The sequence below is a fragment of the Monopterus albus genome, unplaced genomic scaffold (assembly GCF_001952655.1).
Source record: "Monopterus albus unplaced genomic scaffold, M_albus_1.0 scaffold76.1, whole genome shotgun sequence".
NCBI classification, from domain to species: Eukaryota; Metazoa; Chordata; class Actinopteri; order Synbranchiformes; family Synbranchidae; genus Monopterus; species Monopterus albus.
This window is the reverse complement of record NW_018127956.1, coordinates 461,452-477,696: the sequence shown is the minus strand read 5'-3', so window position 1 is coordinate 477,696 and position 16,245 is coordinate 461,452. Positions and strand designations below refer to the sequence as shown.

The window sequence follows — 16,245 nt, the reverse complement described above, 5'->3', positions numbered from 1 at the left end:
CATTCCCACTTGTAATTCTAAACTATGTATTATATAAAAAAGAAAAAAGAAAATCCTGCTGTTTGGAAAATGTAAACTTGTCCCTGCACGGTACATCAACGTTTCCCCTTGTAAGGCTGTGCTGCAGTTACTTTCTACAACTTCAAGGTGCCTGCACTATCCTCTCCTTTTCCCTATGCTATCTATTTCCTTCAATTTCAATAACATCCCAGCTGTGTATTCCTCCAGGGATTCCCCCAGCTCCCCCTGGCCCACAGACAGACTGCAGAGTCTGTGGGGAACCTGACACAACATAAACTCCACTGAGAAACAGAGGTGTCAGAGTCTGTGGGCTGCATCTCCACTGATCGACGAGCCATGAAAATGTGAAAGCCTTTTATTTCTTTGCACTTTTAAGGCTGTAGAAAAAGTGTTTAACACCAGAGTATTGTGTATAGAGTAGTGTATAGCTGTGTGAGCCACAGTCATTGCAATAAAATTTAAGCATAGCTCCTGTGGCCTATTTAGGCACGTTATATGAAAATGTACTGCACAGAACCATTAGCAGACTTTGCTTGGACTGAGGATCCAAAGCATCATGGGAAGTATGAGGTGAGGGTGACCCAGTTGGACTTGATTTGTGTAAGATGGATAACAGGAAACCAGAGCCCTTGTGATGTAAAGTCTGCTCTTTGCTTAAGAGGTTCAATTCTTGACTGTTATTACACGCCACTACAGTACACTGATGAATTATAAGCTTACTCCTGCTGCTCTAAGAGGGCTTAATTTTTAACTTACAGCATACATTCACCTCATGTGTTCACGTAGAATATGTTTATATGGCACAAAGGGTTACACTTCACTCCCCACATGTTAATTCTAAATGTGCACTTCACATTTTAATGAAATGAGTTAGCGTCACTGTACAATTCACTGTAATGGGTCTGAGACAAAAATATCCAAATGAAACCTGAAATACTGCTAAGACTCACACATACATACTGCAAAGGGCTACTTTGCAATGCTTTCTAAACATTATAGTTGTTACTGTACCTGAAATAACAGAAACATTTGTCTTTAAATATTCCATCCATAATGCTTGTTACACCATGGGCCAGCAGTGGAAGAGAATATTTCATGTAATTACTTTCCAATGAACAGTTTGCGTCTGCCATCCATTATAAACATACACTTTATGTATAATTACTGTATTGGAAGAAGGTATATAGCAAAGTGTTCCCCAGTGCATGCACTCCCACACACAAACACACTTTGCAGACACTGTGCTGATGTTATTATTAGATTATTACACTTACTTGAGTATTGATTTACTATAACTGCAGAGAGTGGCGAAGCTTTTACTTTGCTTGGTTAATATTGTGCCACTGTGGGATTTTAATGGCACTCTAACTTATGCAGCAGCCTATATTTACCCAGCTAATACTTCAGCTAGGTCATTTTTGGAAATACAGCGTTTGCCCCCCCCCCAGACAGCTAGATGAAAAGACTGACAGGGGGAAAAAGCCCATTAGGTAAGGCAACAAAATCTGCCCACCACTATCTCTAACATGTTTGTCTCCTTTGTTTAATCTCTGTAAATCTATAAAAAGGACACATTATGGGTAAACGGTGACAAGACACCAGTGATTTAGTGCACCCAATCAAGAAATAGCCCAGTGCACAACTAAGGTACAACCACCATTTGTACATGTAACTTTCTATAGAGAATAAATAAACAAGAAAGATATACTGTAGCATTTTAATTAGTGAACTTTAAAGGTGCTACTAACTGTTTCTCCCTGTTTGCAGTATATATACTTTATGCTGGGGCAGCTGTGGCTCAGAAGGTAAGACATGTTGTTTCCCAACCAGAGAGCTGGTCGTTTGATTCCTAGCTACATGTCAAAGTGTCCTCAAGCAAGACGCTGAACTCCAAGTTGCTCCTGGTGATTTCACTGGTGTGTGCTTGGGAGTGCAAATGGGTGAATGGCCAAATAGTGTGAAAGCACTTTGAGTGTGATGGAATGCACAGAGAAGCGCTATACAAGTGTAAGACCATTTACCAATACCACATGACAGTAACCAGCTGCTGGCTGTAATTTCATAAATATCATGCAGATGTTATAGTGGTATTGATATTCACATCTAGTCACTCTGGATAATAAATAATTTAATAAATGGTTTAATTTTCCATTTTAGAGGTCTTGTGGCATAAAATAACAACTGATGTTATACTGATACACTGAGGGTTTAATTTTAAGTTGATGGCTCAGGAAAATCTTTGCCAATAACAAAAAGCAAAAAGGTGGAGTTTTTTCTTATGTCACCTTTGTGGTTTCATAATGCATTTATTGTGTGTGACAAAATGTCTCTTGGTCAACCTGTTTTGGCTTTGCTCAGTGCAGAGACAAATCAGCACATCTGGATTTTATGGACACTGACTAAGAAAAAAAGAGGCATGGAATTTCCTTGCATAGATTCTATAATGACATACACACTAATAACAAACTCATACCTCACATCTCCTTCGTCCCATCTCACTTGTTATCTGTTTGTCCTAAAGAAGGACATTTTTGTCCCATGGGGAATAACAATATTCACATCAAGAGATGAGTTATTGATTGAGAGGATGGTGAGGAAAAGCTGACGTGCAGCAGACTAGGCACCAAACAGCACAGGTATTCAAACATATCTGTGGCATTTTTAGGTCTTGGCAAATTGTTGCAACACTGCTTTGTTTTAATGTCTTACAATATATGTGAACAGATAATGAGCTTGTGTTCTGCACTGATTGAATGGGGCAGTTTTATCAATACAAAATTTATCTGGCTGTCCCAGGTCTTTTGTGTGTTTACTCCACATAGATACATCTTCTTGTCTGGTCCTGTACTGGTTTGTACAAATTTAATCATTAAAAAAAACAGTTAAGTTTCAACCTGTTTCTATATATAAATATACCATGTAGGAGTCTGGACTATATGTTAATACTGAAATGATGTTTAAGAAATGACTGGAGGTTTTGCAGAGCTGGTCAGTGTAGTAGTAAAAGCAAACTTAATATAGTTTATACTTATTAGGCCAGTGTTAGTTACATCCTAAGTAAACAGGGAATATTCTGATCACTTACATAAACTCAACTCACATGAACTTTCTCCCTCACACAAGCCGATACCAAAAATGAGCTACATGCTGTTTGATTACATATTTCTTCTGGAGTCTGATTTATTGCTAACCACTACAGGGCTAAGTATGGTCACAGATAAACTTTTGAGAGGATCTTCCTCTGCATAAACATGGGGTCCAGCGTCCTGTTTCCTAGTAATTCTAGGGGCTTCCCAGAACCGTGGAGTGAGAAGGGAGGGGGCCCGCTAGATGTCAAGATTGACATGATGCAGGAGGTTCAAGAAATAAAAGAGCTATATAATCAGCTGCAAGGCTGGTAAGACAGACTCAGACTTGGTGAGCATGTGGGTGCATTTGGGGGGACTTCAGAAGACAGACAAAGACCCCAAACTCTGCAGAGAACCCAAGTCCAGGTGATTCTGTGTCTCTCCCTCTGAATTCACATTACAATATATTGTTCAATAAATGATGATTGGCACTGCAGTGATTCTCCCTGTGAATTAATTCAATACACGACACAGTTCTGATGTATCATTGTGTGAAGGATATCAATGACCATAGCACCATACACATACACAAAAAGATTCCCACTGGCAATTATGCAAAAATGGATGTTACATGTGAGCCTGCTCCCAGCATGGGAGTTCACCAACACATGGATGCTCTGCTGCTGTTGTTACCATTAGCATTAGCACTGTTCACACATCCCCTCATCTTAGGCCATTTACCCCCCCTACCCCCAACTCTCTATCCCCTTCTCCCCACCATGTCTCCATCCTCCCCTTGTCCTCCTCATCCTCCTCCTCCCTGCCTGCACCCTCTCTTTCCTGTTCTTGCTGCAGTGTTGCTATAGCAACGGAGAAATGTGGGAATACCTCCGTCCTTCAGAGTGCAGGAGAGAGAGAGAGATAAAGGCAGGGAAGAAGAGGGAGAGGATGGGAGATAGACAGAGAGTGAAAGGGTAGACAGAAGATGAGACAAGAGGAGAGGAAAGGAGGGAAGGGAGGGAAGTGTGGAAAACTGTTAAATAAAAAACAGAGGATGAGCGACTGCAACTCACTGCCTGAATGGACACTGTTGCCTGTCAATTAGCCCCAGACTCCAAGCATCTGTTCCCCTCCTCAACCCCCTAATTCACTCCCAATAAGGTACCCTCCTGACATTCCATCTCTCTGATGAAGAAGACCCCACTGTTGTCTGGCTAGAGGAATGGGTGCCAGTATGGGTGGGGGTGGGTTCCACTGAGATGGCATGTTGTCACACAGCCGTGGCGTAGCTTCACACTGGGCCCTATGCACGGCATTTGTTTGACAATCCATGTGTTCTGGATGTCTCCATTTGTAGTGAGGCTGCAGTTTCTATGACAACGACTGGACTAAAATAGCACGCCGCTTTCCCCCCTCTCTCTCTTTCCTCCACTCACAATACACTCATAACCGTTCATTCCTGATCTTGGGCCTCGTTCTATCAGATTGAGCTGTCCCATACTGCTCATCTCCATTCATCATATTGAGTGGAGCACATGTGAGCACCCACCGCCACCACTACCACTGCCATCATCACCTTCACGCACACATGCATACACGTTCACATGCATCATTTCTCCTCCCACCGCTTATCTCCCATTTTCAGTCTCTCGGTCGCTCTGCAACAGATTCTGTCAACATGCATCAACCTCTACGTTGCCATGACAGCGGTCTTGAAAATCACTGCAATTATTTCAACAAAGACAGAAACACTATAGCCACTTGGGAGAGAGGGAGGAAAAAAAGGATGGAGTGCATATTTGTTGTGTGTGTGTTTGTGTTTTTTATTTTTTTTTTAATTGCATAAGTGACAGAGAGAGATGTGGAGTTGTGAAACTGTGCGTGCATTTTTTGACCCTTCAGTGAACTGATGTGTATCAAGTGTAGAATTTTCCACAACAAATGTGCATATGTTGGTTTGTGTGTGTGTGTGTGCGTGCTTGTCCTTGAGCCCCATATAGTGAATATCCCCCAGTCGTTCTGTTCTCTTCTGTTCTGTAGATCAGCACAGGTGGATTCACTGACCCATTCTCACAGGTAAGCCAACCTGTACGGTACCAGCTACTGTGCCACGCATGTACACAGTATGTGTGTTTTAGACTGTGAGAGGATTACTGTACACTGCTGTGAGACAGAGAGAGAAGCTGACAGCTAGAGAGAAATCTACACAGTGCTGGAAAATAATTGAATACAGGTACTGACAACCAGTTCTGTTTTTCAGTATTATACTGAACACTGTATACAGCTATTACTTCACATTAAAATGTTGCACGTAACTAACAATCAATAAATAAATGTATATTACAATGTTACAAATGCAGACGGTCTTCTAGTACTTGTGACACTTCAGTACAATTTCCTATAGTTAATGTCTGTCTCCTGATACTTTCCAACTTTCCCTGCCTGTCTGTGGCTCTCAAGCCCACAACAAATACAAGCTTATACAGTAGTTTAATTTTAAAAACAGGGCAAAAATAATTTCCTAAAAATAACGAGTGAGTATTTGGATGATGACTACAGTGTTTATAATGTGCTGTACATATTACAGTGACGAACCACCTGCCTATATGATGTCAGTTGTGTATAGATTTAAACCTTCACAGTCACTAATCCCACTATAATCTCATAAAGCTGCTTTGAAACTACCAGATTCTTACATATGTGCCAAGTCAGCGAAAACACTCCAGGCCCTGTAATTTTGGGGCCAAACCCACAGCTGATGACATAGCAGGTCATAATGAGTGTTTGTGAACTTTGGCCAGTGTGTAAGCATGCATGTGTATTTGAGAAGCCAGGTGGGTGTGTCTACACATAACCTGCTTCTTTGTCATTTTGTTGCTCTAAAGCCAGAGGGTCCTTAAGAATAAATGTCTTTGGTTTTAAAGTGGGGTTATCCACATTTAAGGGGGTCAAACATGTATCAAACACTGACCCACATATATCTCAGGGTAGGCTGTCATGTTCCTGTACAGCCGGAGAGCCGCAGGACTCGACAATGAAGTAGACTGGGACCAGAAATCCCTGAAGGAGAGAGAGAGAGAGAGAAAGATAGACAGCATCAGGTAGGAGGGCTATAAAAGCACTTTACTGGAACATGCACTTAATGTCAGTCTGGATATGACTGAAGATTTGGGATGCACAGTGATCCTCTCCTGTCTGTGAATCGTCTGAAACAGCAAAATGTGTCAACAAGTTTACTGAGGTAAGTGCACATGTTCACTTACAGAGTCTTTGTTGTGCATCTACACTGCTACGTATGACACTTTCATATATCAAGATGACACATTTTGGACAGTATTTTTAAAGTGATGTCCTAACATAAACATCATATACTGTAACTAACCAGAAAGACACATTTTGCACAATCTTGAGTGAAAACGAGTAAATGTATTCATCATATTCTGTTTGTAATGGCCCATTCAGAGCTCAAATTTCACTACGTGTTTTACCCTATATCAGCAGGGGAACTCTGTCAAGGCGGTAAAGACTGACAAATCAAGAAGATGTGGAAGTTACAGAGAAGTTTGGGCTGTTTATTACTTTTCTGTTGCATTTGCTTGACCGAGTGTCGGGTGCTAAAGTTTGTCATAGCTGTAAGTCTACCTAGTATTCTTTTTCTTTCTGTGTACATAAATAATAATGATGCCATTTTAATAGCGTATTACAGTTTCATATTCAGCTGTATTAAGACAGTCACACAGAAAAATCACATCCATAAAGTTACCAAGATTTATTTGTTGAAAGGAGGAATATTAACATAATCTGTAAGATACTTTCAATCACACGAGCATGATGCTACTGTAAATGGTTCATAATTAGGCTACATTTTTCTGCTCAGTGAGCATTATTATATTTACACATTAATATCACAAAGGATTACTTTGAGCCTAATCTCCAACAGCGTGAAGCATATCTCACCCATTACAGCTTTGTTCATAAACCTCTTGCCATATCGGTTTTTTGCCTTTCAATGAAAGAATGAAAAAGACGACTGAAGGATTTAAGTGAAGATCACAAACATTTTTCATGTAATGTGACAGTTTTTTAAATCCTTTGTCAGCACCTAACATATTAAACTAGTGTTTATGTTTTATTACTGCCTAAAATGTCAGTTGTGAATGTTACAATGGAAGTTCACAACTTCAACTATAATCTCTCTCTAGTCAGGATTACATCTGTTACTTGATGTGTAGTAGTGGAGTTGGTCTCAATTAATTGTTTCTTCAAGTGAGCACATCCATGCACAAGTGATTATTAATATATATCCTTAAAACTAAATGTTTTTTTTTTTTAATATCCTAAAACACTAAGGGAACTGTAGTTTTTCACTGGAACATTGCTCAAACAGTGTAACTAGTGTCACTGGGGACTATTTCCACCAGATTTGTGGCACTGATAGGTCCAGCATAGTACCAGGATGGTATACAGTATGTGTGACTGACTCAAAATAGTTGCTTTGTTCATTTAATTTAAGAATTTAACACTTAACTAGAATATTAATTCAACTACTCAATTTTATAATAGTTGAGGCAAGTTCAGCTCAGTTCAATGTCAAATCTTAATTCTAGTCTCAGAAAGGTGTTTGGCATCAAAATGACGGTTACCTCTGAGCAAAACTCAGAAAGGTGTTTGGCATCAAAATGAGCAAACCATGACTTTGTTCACTTGCATGATCTGTTTTACACATAAGTGAGTTTAAATCACTGTGGCGCTAACAAGTGTGAGTCACATAATTCAGTTTAAGCAACCCATGTGTCATTTAACCGCTCAGAAGGGGAGTCCTCAGGTTAATAGTACACGCAGAGCAGCTCCAGCATTTGTGTCTTTATGACATCATCAAAATGATTCCTCTATGTCTCACATCCAGACTGAACTGTACAACATCACAGGTGACTGTTTCCGACGCCTGGCTCAGGGTGAAATTTCCCCTTAAGTACACAGCGTAACGGCTGGCACAGCAGCATGGCATCTAAATCCATGTGACATCATCTGTTATTGTTTTTGAGGTGCTCCGACACGGTGATCGATCGCCTATTGAGTCATATCCCAGGGATCCTCATGGGGAGGAAGTGTGGGCTCAGGGCTTTGGACAGCTGACTGAGGTACTGGGTGCTACTCTGTGTGTGGCAAACAAAATAACACTATATAAATGGCTGTACATTTCATTTACTGTGTTTCATTATAAATTCAGTTTCTAATCAGTCTTGAGATGGAAGAAAAGCTTATATGGAGTTTTAATTAACTTCCTTCCTGCTGTGACATTGTTCTGCTCTCAGACAATTAGCCATTTTACAGTGAATAAACATATTATTTCTAGTTCTTGGAGGCCTGTAGAAGGGGTGAAATTTATTACACTATGTAAATCAGTTGAATCTGACCTTAAATCTGTCAAATCATCAGCGAAAGGTCAGATTCTACAGAAATTAACAGCGCTGGCAATTTTCTTTCCAGCTGGGCATGAAACAACAGTTTGAGCTAGGCAGGTTTTTAAGGAGGCGCTATGGAAACTTTCTCAGTGAGGACTACGACAACAAGGAGGTAGGTGTATACCATATATGTATGTCACTAACTGAAGTCCCCTGTACACCGTTGTGCTTCAGTGCCAACTGATCCGATTGTCATGCCCTCGCTCCAACATGTGAAATCAAGTTTGCGTGTGGCCAGCAAACATTTGTAATGGCTATATCCATATACTAAGTTAATTAGCACGACTCATGCTGGTGATATCGCTGCTATGGCCTTGTTTTATGCTGCAACATGTGGGGTAATCTTGCCTCTGGGCTCCATGTACAGTACAGTTGGCAGCATGCATGTTGGTTCAGTGTGCCCCTGGGCTGCATGCTCAGCATACTGTCATTATGAAGATATGATGTCTGCTTTCTCTCCCTGCCTCTCACTGTCTTCCTTTTTTCTCTTGCATTCTCTCCCTTGTGTTTAGTCCTTTTCTCCCCCTCTAAAATAACTCATAATTACCACAAAAATAACAACTCTTGTCAGTAATCATCACGGCGACTTGTCGACCCAAGTCTCACTCAACTTGCGCCGTACCTTTCCCTGCACTGTCATGTCTATTTTAATTTGACAGAAGGAGGGGGGAAATACTGTATGCTTTCCATGCATCACAGGAACATTCAGCCTTATCAGCCTGATTTAGTGTGTGTGAAAACCTGACACAGGGTGACAGAGGGATATAGACAAGCAAAGGCTGATGTCAGAAGAAATCACAGCAAGACAGATCTTTCCCCCCTCCCTTTCTCATCCATTTAGATCTCATCTGACTCCTCTCGCTGCCGAGGGGAATACCTCAGTTAACTTAAACTGTTGATACACTACTGCTTTCTTGTGTGCACTTCTTTGGCATTCTTTATTAAAGAAAAATAGAAACTGAATTGGGTGCATTTCCTCTTTGCAAATGTAAATGCAATCCATTTAAGTTACCAAGTACATTTCCTTTTTCCTATAAAAAGCAAACTAAGTCTGAGTGTTCCACAGTATTAGCATCAAGCCTCGCCCATATGGATGCATTTTAATGTCATTTTTCCCTCCACGCCCTTAATAGTTGTATGTGCGGAGCACGGACTACGACCGCACACTGATGAGCGCCCAGGCCTGCCTTGCTGGGATGTTCCCCCCAACCAGACGCCCGCCTCCCATCATGCCCCAGTTACTGTGGCGGCCTATTCCAGTGCACACCATCCCCAGGGCCCAGGACAAGGTGGGCTGCTGAGCCACATAAATATTTCCTTTCACACAGCTGAATAGAAACTTCATTTAAGTCTCTCACTGTAGATTTATGTTGCTGTCTTTTCACCTCAGCTGTGAACCTGGTGTGCTGAAAGTCCCCAATGTTTTCAAGTGTGAAATGAACATATAATTGTGCCCAGAAGACTTGTAGTACCTGATGTAAATGTATATTATTTCCACTGATGCTGTGCTGTTGTTCTTGATTTTTCAAGTTGTTGAAGTCTCCAGGCAAAGACTGTCCAAGGTTCAGAGTGTTGATGGAGGAGACGTTTGAGAGTGAGCCCTACCAGAGGTTCCTCAGGGCTCACCAGGTAAGACAAACCACAGAAAACAGATCATCCTCTACTGTAACTCATCCTCAGCATCTGTTCAATGACATAAATGTTCTACTCACTGCACAGTTTGTTACTGTAAACATCACTTTTCCATGAGTCATGTGTCTGCTACCCACTGAAAAGTTGTTTCTAAGTGTTTTCTATCATCAAAATTATGTAATAAAACTTAATGTAAATTATACTTTTTTCACCTCAGCTGCATCTTTTCTACTTTTCCATGCCTGGATTTGTAAATTAACAACACTGCGAAATGCACATTCCTCTAAAACAGTGAAATATATACTTCACAGTTGTCGGTGCCAATGTTATCAGCACCTCCAGTGGACGTGTTAGTTATGATGTAGACACCATGTCCTCTCAATGATTTTCTCAGGCACGGTGACTCCAGTGCCTACAAAAAGCTGCACAGTGTAATTTCTCTCACATACTCAGAGAAGCTAATTAACGGTTGGATTGAGTTAGATTAAGAATTACAATGAAACAGGTTTAATTAAACTGACTCCCATGTGCTGCCTATTAAAGCGACGTTTGAGATCAGGACAGGGCCTCCTGCATTGAATTTTAACACCCTCTGCTGGAGGTACGGTACCTGCAGTTACATGCAAGGACTAAAATGGTGCCTTTTTTCAGTCTCCTGAAGACAGGGTGAATTTAGAATACTCTGTAGCCTGCAACAGTGAACTGTATTGATCCATTTATGTGTATAATTTTGACAATTAAATACCAATTAAGAGATTTTTTGTGCATCTGCAAAAACAACCACAAAAAAGTTTAATATTACTCATAAAAATAGTAATTAAAGTGTTGCATTATCATTTAGTGAAGCATCTAAAGCTAAATTTTTGTTCTTTTCTTCGCCATATAGTACTTCGTGGAGAAACTCAGCAACTATACAGGCTACTCTGTGTCCAAGCTGGTCGGCAAAAAAATATGGAGGGTCTATGACACTCTTACTTGTCAGGTATACTTTCACCAAGCACATAACCCCCCCCCCCCACATAAACACAGTTTACAGGTGGTTCAGTTACTGATACAAAGAGTAGCTGCAGAGCACAGTCAAACAGAGAAGGGAACATAAAGGGAGATGCTTTCTTCAACACACCTGTAGACACACAGTAAGACATGAATAGAACAACATATTGAAATGATAATTAAAGCTTTAAGAGATGAGTGGATTCTAGCACAGGTTGAATATGTTCATTCACACTTGCAAAATGAGCATTTGTTATCTTCAGACTGGCTCTAAAAATAGTGGGGATAATAGAAATAATGGAAATACAACCATTTAATCCTTACTATTGCACTTAATATGTTGTGTAACATGATTATTAGAGTGATATAGAGTAAGGAATGTTATTTTCTTGTGCAGAGGATCCATAACTTGACTCTGCCACGCTGGGCCACCCAAGACGTCCTGGACACCCTGAAGAGAATAGCATCCTTTGAGGTCATGTACAGCATCCTCAGTCACAAGCGAAAAGAGAAGGCCAGACTGTCAGGAGGTGGGAATTCACATTACAGCCAATTCATTTAAAAGCGTTCTTGTGACAAAAATGTTATTAGAGTAAAAAAAATATACATCTCTGTGTGTCTAATATTGTGACTGCTGTCTGAAGCGTTGTTTATTCCTCACACAGTCACACAGTGTAAAGTGCTGGATCATGTTTCCCAGGAGCATATTAGCACCTAGGAGCTAATGGGACAATGATGATTATAGCACTAAGACAAGATGCTAAGTAAGAGCAAAGGGATTGTGTTGGTATCTGGGATTTTTTTTTTTTGCACTGCTGACACTGTGTTAATTTAACAGGAGTCCTACTGAATGCCAGCCTGAAGAATTTCTCCAGAGCTGTAGAGCAAGAAAGCTCTCTCAAATTCATTATGTACTCAGCTGTGAGTTCAGTATTTGTGCACATAAACACACACATTCATTTGTACCAGCTGCTGTTTCACATACTGTGTCTCCTTACCTCCTTATTTCTGTGATGTTTGTTTGTCATTCCAGCATGACTCTACACTCATCACCCTCCAGGCGGCTATGGATGTCTTCAACGGCCTTCTTCCCCCTTATGCTGCCTGTCAACTCTTTGAGTTCTACCAGGAGTCTGATGGGTAATGACTTCCTTGCAACATGACTTCATACACTCTTCTTTTTGCATATTTAAGCACACTATCTAGGCCAGATGGCCAAAACACACCACATTTTGAATAGCTGCATGCCACTCTTTAGGAGCAATCATGTACTTTTTTTTTTTTACTTGATGCAAATCAGGGACAAATCCAGGACTGCAGCAGTGGTCAACTTAACGCACAATACAAGCCCATTTACATAACACTTATCATAATTATGTGTCATCTCTTTGTATTCCTCCAAACATTTCCCTAGATCTTATTCTTTGGCGTTGTATTACCGCAACGACTCCTTGCATGAGCCTTACCCCAACCCTGTCCCAGGATGCAATGGACTGAACCCCTGCCCCTTGTCATTGTTCACTGAGCTGGTGCGGGACGTGGTGGCAGAAGACTGGGAGATTGAGTGCGGGTTTAGAGCAAGGTGGTCAAGCATAGGTGAAGAAGATTTATTTTTCTCATGCTTGCACTGACTTTTATTTGCTTGTATTCCAGCAGATATTTTGGCACTTCACTGCAATTGTTTTTTTTTGCACTGGGGATTTTTGTCTGATTTAAAATATTATCCAAATGTTTTATATTCACATGTACCTAAACAGGATTGTCATCTCCCTCAGGTGTCATAACGGTTCTTGCAGTGGCTATTGGCCTCCTGGTAGTGGCGCTGTTGTTCAGCATAGGAGTGGCAGTTCACAGGAGGAGAGCACACTACTCCAGGGAGGTGTAGTGCAGAGGACCTCCACAGAAAGGTGCTTCTCAGCTGTGGGAACAGCTCTAAATTTTAGATTCTGATTGGGTGTGTGTTTCTTACTTCTTCTTCTGTGGATTATGTTTGTACAAGATTATACAGCATGTCAATGAATAGCAATGAAAAGTATTTTAACAGAGAAATTAAGTGTATTTAAAATAAACACTTATTTATAGCAGGCATCACTAAATTTTATTGGGTTCACAATTGACAGTGTGTATTCAACATACTGACATTCACTGTTCATTATTTCACATTCATTGCTGTTTTCTCACTTCCCATGGTCAAATGTTGGAACTGTGGGAAGACAAAATGAAGAATTAAAGTTAGATTTTGTTTTTAAGAAAAGCCCAAATGTAATAAAATGTATTGTGCTGTGATATGTTTTGATATGGATCAAGGTAGCTCTTGTTCATATCGGCATTCAAACTAATTGGTGTTGCACATCAGTCACTGTACACACATAAACAAGACCAGCCTCCTAAAAACCATCTGTATTGAGCAACAGCCAGCGAGACTGATCTTGCACTCAGACCTCCACGTCCTCCTCCGTTCCTTCCCTCTCATCTTCCTTCTGTCCTTGCACCTCCCTCCTCTCCCATGTTCTTACCTCGGACGTCCACTTTGCACTCCACTTCGTCCTTGCCCAGCTCATTGACAGCCATGCAGGAGTATTTGCCTCCGTCAAAGGAGCTTGGTTTACGAATGTTGAGGGTCAGCACTCCTTGGTTGTTCAGCATCAAGTACTTGGGATCGTCACCGATGATGGTTTTGTTCTTCATCCAGATAATTTTTGGCTAAGATGCAAAAGAGTCCAGTCATAAAAAAATCAGGTGCAATACAACTCCCATAAGCCCCCTGCTTAGATATGCTGCTGCTAAGCGATTACCCAATTTTAATATGTCCATTTACCTTGGGGTAGCCTTTGACAGCACAACTGATGGCAGTGCTGTAACCGGCCACTACAGATCTATCAACCAGGGGCTGAGTAAACTTGGGCACACAGCACATGTCTTGCTCTTTGTAGGAGGGTGGCTTGTACTGAAGGCCTATGGAGAAAGGTGCCAGGGCAGGGAATCATGGTCAACCCCAGTAAATCACATCACATTTTACTTGATATCATCAGTTTACTCTACAAACACTCAGCCCACATACATATCTACAAATACACACATTGTCTCACCTGTCTTGGAAATGACAGCTTTGTTTTTGCTGTTGCCCGGCTCCTCACTAAGGCCGCAGAGGTTTTCACTGTAGACGCGGAACATATATTCATTGCCCATGATCAGATCTGAAGCTGTGCAGTTTGTCCGCCTGTTATGTTCATAAATTTTGAACCATTCCTGGGAAGAGGAAAATGTGATATTATAATAAAATTTTAAAGTGGCCTCAAATCAAGCATATAGTAGAATAAGCTGAGTGTCAGCAACCACTGTCATAACTGGACATTGTAGCTGGTTACTGTAGCGGTGATCAAGGTTGGAATCACTGCTCCTTCTTTGTCTCCCTCACCTTGGTCTTCATGTCAGCCTTCTCTATAGTGTATCCAATGATCTCACAGTTGCCATCGTCCCTTGGAGCGTTCCACTCCAGCGCTGCATTGAAACCCCAGACGTCTGTCACCCGCACATTCAGAGGAGGCCCAGGCTTTTCTGTTTGGATTTAACATAAGTGTCATAACACATAAATACACTTCAGTTTGGACACTGTGTCAAATTTTACATTGTCTAAGTGTATTTGTCTTTCAAAGAAAAACTTTGTAAATAAAAAATCTAACTGAAATAAGTCAGCCTTACCAACAACCCTGATATCGATGGTGGCTTTGTCCTCCATGTTCTCAATCTGTAGAACAAGCTGATATTTTCCAGTGTGCTCTCTCTCAGCTGAGCGGATGAAGAGGATGCTGTCTACATTGGAGTTACGAACATTGACCGTCTTGGGGTCAATGGGTTGACCATCCTTGTACCAGGTTACGTTGGGGCGTGGCTTGCCCTATGTGACAAAACATTCAGGATAAAACACATTTTCTTCAGGTTTTTTGTAGAAAGCTATGACCTCTACAAAGTGTCTGTTTTGCTTTCAGAATTTTCAGTGTTGTTTGAAGTCTATGGAGCATAAATAGAAACAAAATCACTGTAAAATACATCCCAGGATCTGCTTTATCATTTTCACTAAAGTAAAGATGGTCATGGAAGGGGCACTCTAACTGTACATTCTTTTGTAAATGACCTGACAGATTCAAAACCTTAGCTAAGGTGTGTTTCTTACCTGGAAGGGGATAGTGAGATTGATCTTTTCTCCTACTCTCCTGATGTACTTTGTTCTCAGCTCACGAGGGAGGCGGATCTTTGGACGTTCTAAAGCAGGAAAAGACATCTGATTAAAATACATGGTGCTACACTATGACAGTGTTAAGCATCTGTTTACTTAAACCATAATAAGCTCTATAAAAGTCACCTCAAAATGCTAAAAATGAACATGATCAAATCATCCATAAATATGTTTACAGACACTTTCTGACTCACGTCTGTTCACAGCTAAACCTGAGTGACTCACCCACGATCTCACGGATGGTGACGGCCTGTGACATTGTAGCAGGGGGGCTGCGTCCCGCAATGTTTACTGCCACCACCCTGAAGTTGATCTTCTCTCCCACGGGGAGGCCACGCACCACATATGACTGCTTCTCACAAAGATCCTGGTTTGCCACCACCCACTCAGTATCTAAAATAAAAAAAACATTAAATCACAGAGAGTGGGATTTAAATCAGTTTGCTCATTTATTTATTCTCTGTTAATTTTTATTATGATACTCATATTTTTAGACATTAATTCCCTTATTGTCTCTGTGGAATTATAATTTGATTGCAGAATGTCTTTAAATTGTCCATCAATGTTCAAATGATAATAATATAACCATAATGCATGGTTTTATCACCTCCTTCCTTGCAGTATTCAATAACGTAGCCATCCACGCCTCCGGCTCCGATCCTGTCTGGGGCGAACCACTTAAGGCTGCATGTGGTGTCTGTCACATCACTGACTGTCAAACGTGTTGGCTCACTAGTTGGGGCTAAAATTAACAGAAAGAGAGACTCAAGAGAATCACTGACTGGGTTGGCTGAAGGTGGGTGATGCACAAAGGGTGTAGCTGGGAAAG

The 16,245-nt window shown here is 41.0% G+C and overlaps 2 protein-coding genes across 3 annotated transcripts in view; one reads left to right on the top strand and one right to left on the bottom strand.

The window, feature by feature from the left end:
• The first annotated feature begins 3,965 nt into the window (after window positions 1-3,965).
• On the top strand, window positions 3,966-15,658 carry LOC109963521 (testicular acid phosphatase homolog). Its single transcript, XM_020606098.1, has 14 exons — window positions 3,966-4,063; window positions 5,130-5,165; window positions 6,133-6,190; window positions 8,135-8,230; window positions 8,580-8,666; window positions 9,688-9,843; window positions 10,085-10,183; window positions 11,073-11,168; window positions 11,577-11,709; window positions 12,018-12,100; window positions 12,213-12,319; window positions 12,594-12,775; window positions 12,955-13,086; window positions 15,623-15,658. Exons 1-13 carry the CDS (start codon window positions 3,966-3,968, stop codon window positions 13,062-13,064), a joined length of 1,341 nt encoding a protein of 446 aa, XP_020461754.1. The 3' UTR covers window positions 13,065-13,086; window positions 15,623-15,658.
• LOC109963673 (myosin-binding protein C, fast-type-like) overlaps window positions 13,270-16,245 on the bottom strand; it is a 20,489-nt gene continuing 17,513 nt past the window's right edge. For both annotated transcript variants that reach the window (XM_020606379.1, XM_020606378.1), the window contains 9 exons: window positions 16,024-16,158; window positions 15,642-15,809; window positions 15,354-15,442; window positions 14,882-15,077; window positions 14,598-14,737; window positions 14,269-14,428; window positions 13,998-14,134; window positions 13,696-13,882; window positions 13,270-13,382 (listed from right to left, as the gene is read on the bottom strand). In XM_020606379.1, the coding sequence (XP_020462035.1) occupies window positions 13,357-13,382; window positions 13,696-13,882; window positions 13,998-14,134; window positions 14,269-14,428; window positions 14,598-14,737; window positions 14,882-15,077; window positions 15,354-15,442; window positions 15,642-15,809; window positions 16,024-16,158 (1,238 nt within the window). In that variant the 3' untranslated portion in view covers window positions 13,270-13,356. The remainder of the gene's footprint in view (window positions 13,383-13,695; window positions 13,883-13,997; window positions 14,135-14,268; window positions 14,429-14,597; window positions 14,738-14,881; window positions 15,078-15,353; window positions 15,443-15,641; window positions 15,810-16,023; window positions 16,159-16,245) is intronic.

Excerpts from the sequence above, each read along its gene's own strand:
- LOC109963521 (XM_020606098.1), top strand. The coding sequence starts at position 3,966 with ATGTGGGAATACCTCCGTCCTTCAGAGTGCAGGAGAGAGAGAGAGATA. Across the intron at positions 4,064-5,129 it reads GATAGACAGAGAGTGAAAGG|ATCAGCACAGGTGGATTCAC; the intron begins GTAGACAGAAGA and ends TCTGTTCTGTAG. Across the intron at positions 9,844-10,084 it reads TCCCCAGGGCCCAGGACAAG|TTGTTGAAGTCTCCAGGCAA; the intron begins GTGGGCTGCTGA and ends TGATTTTTCAAG.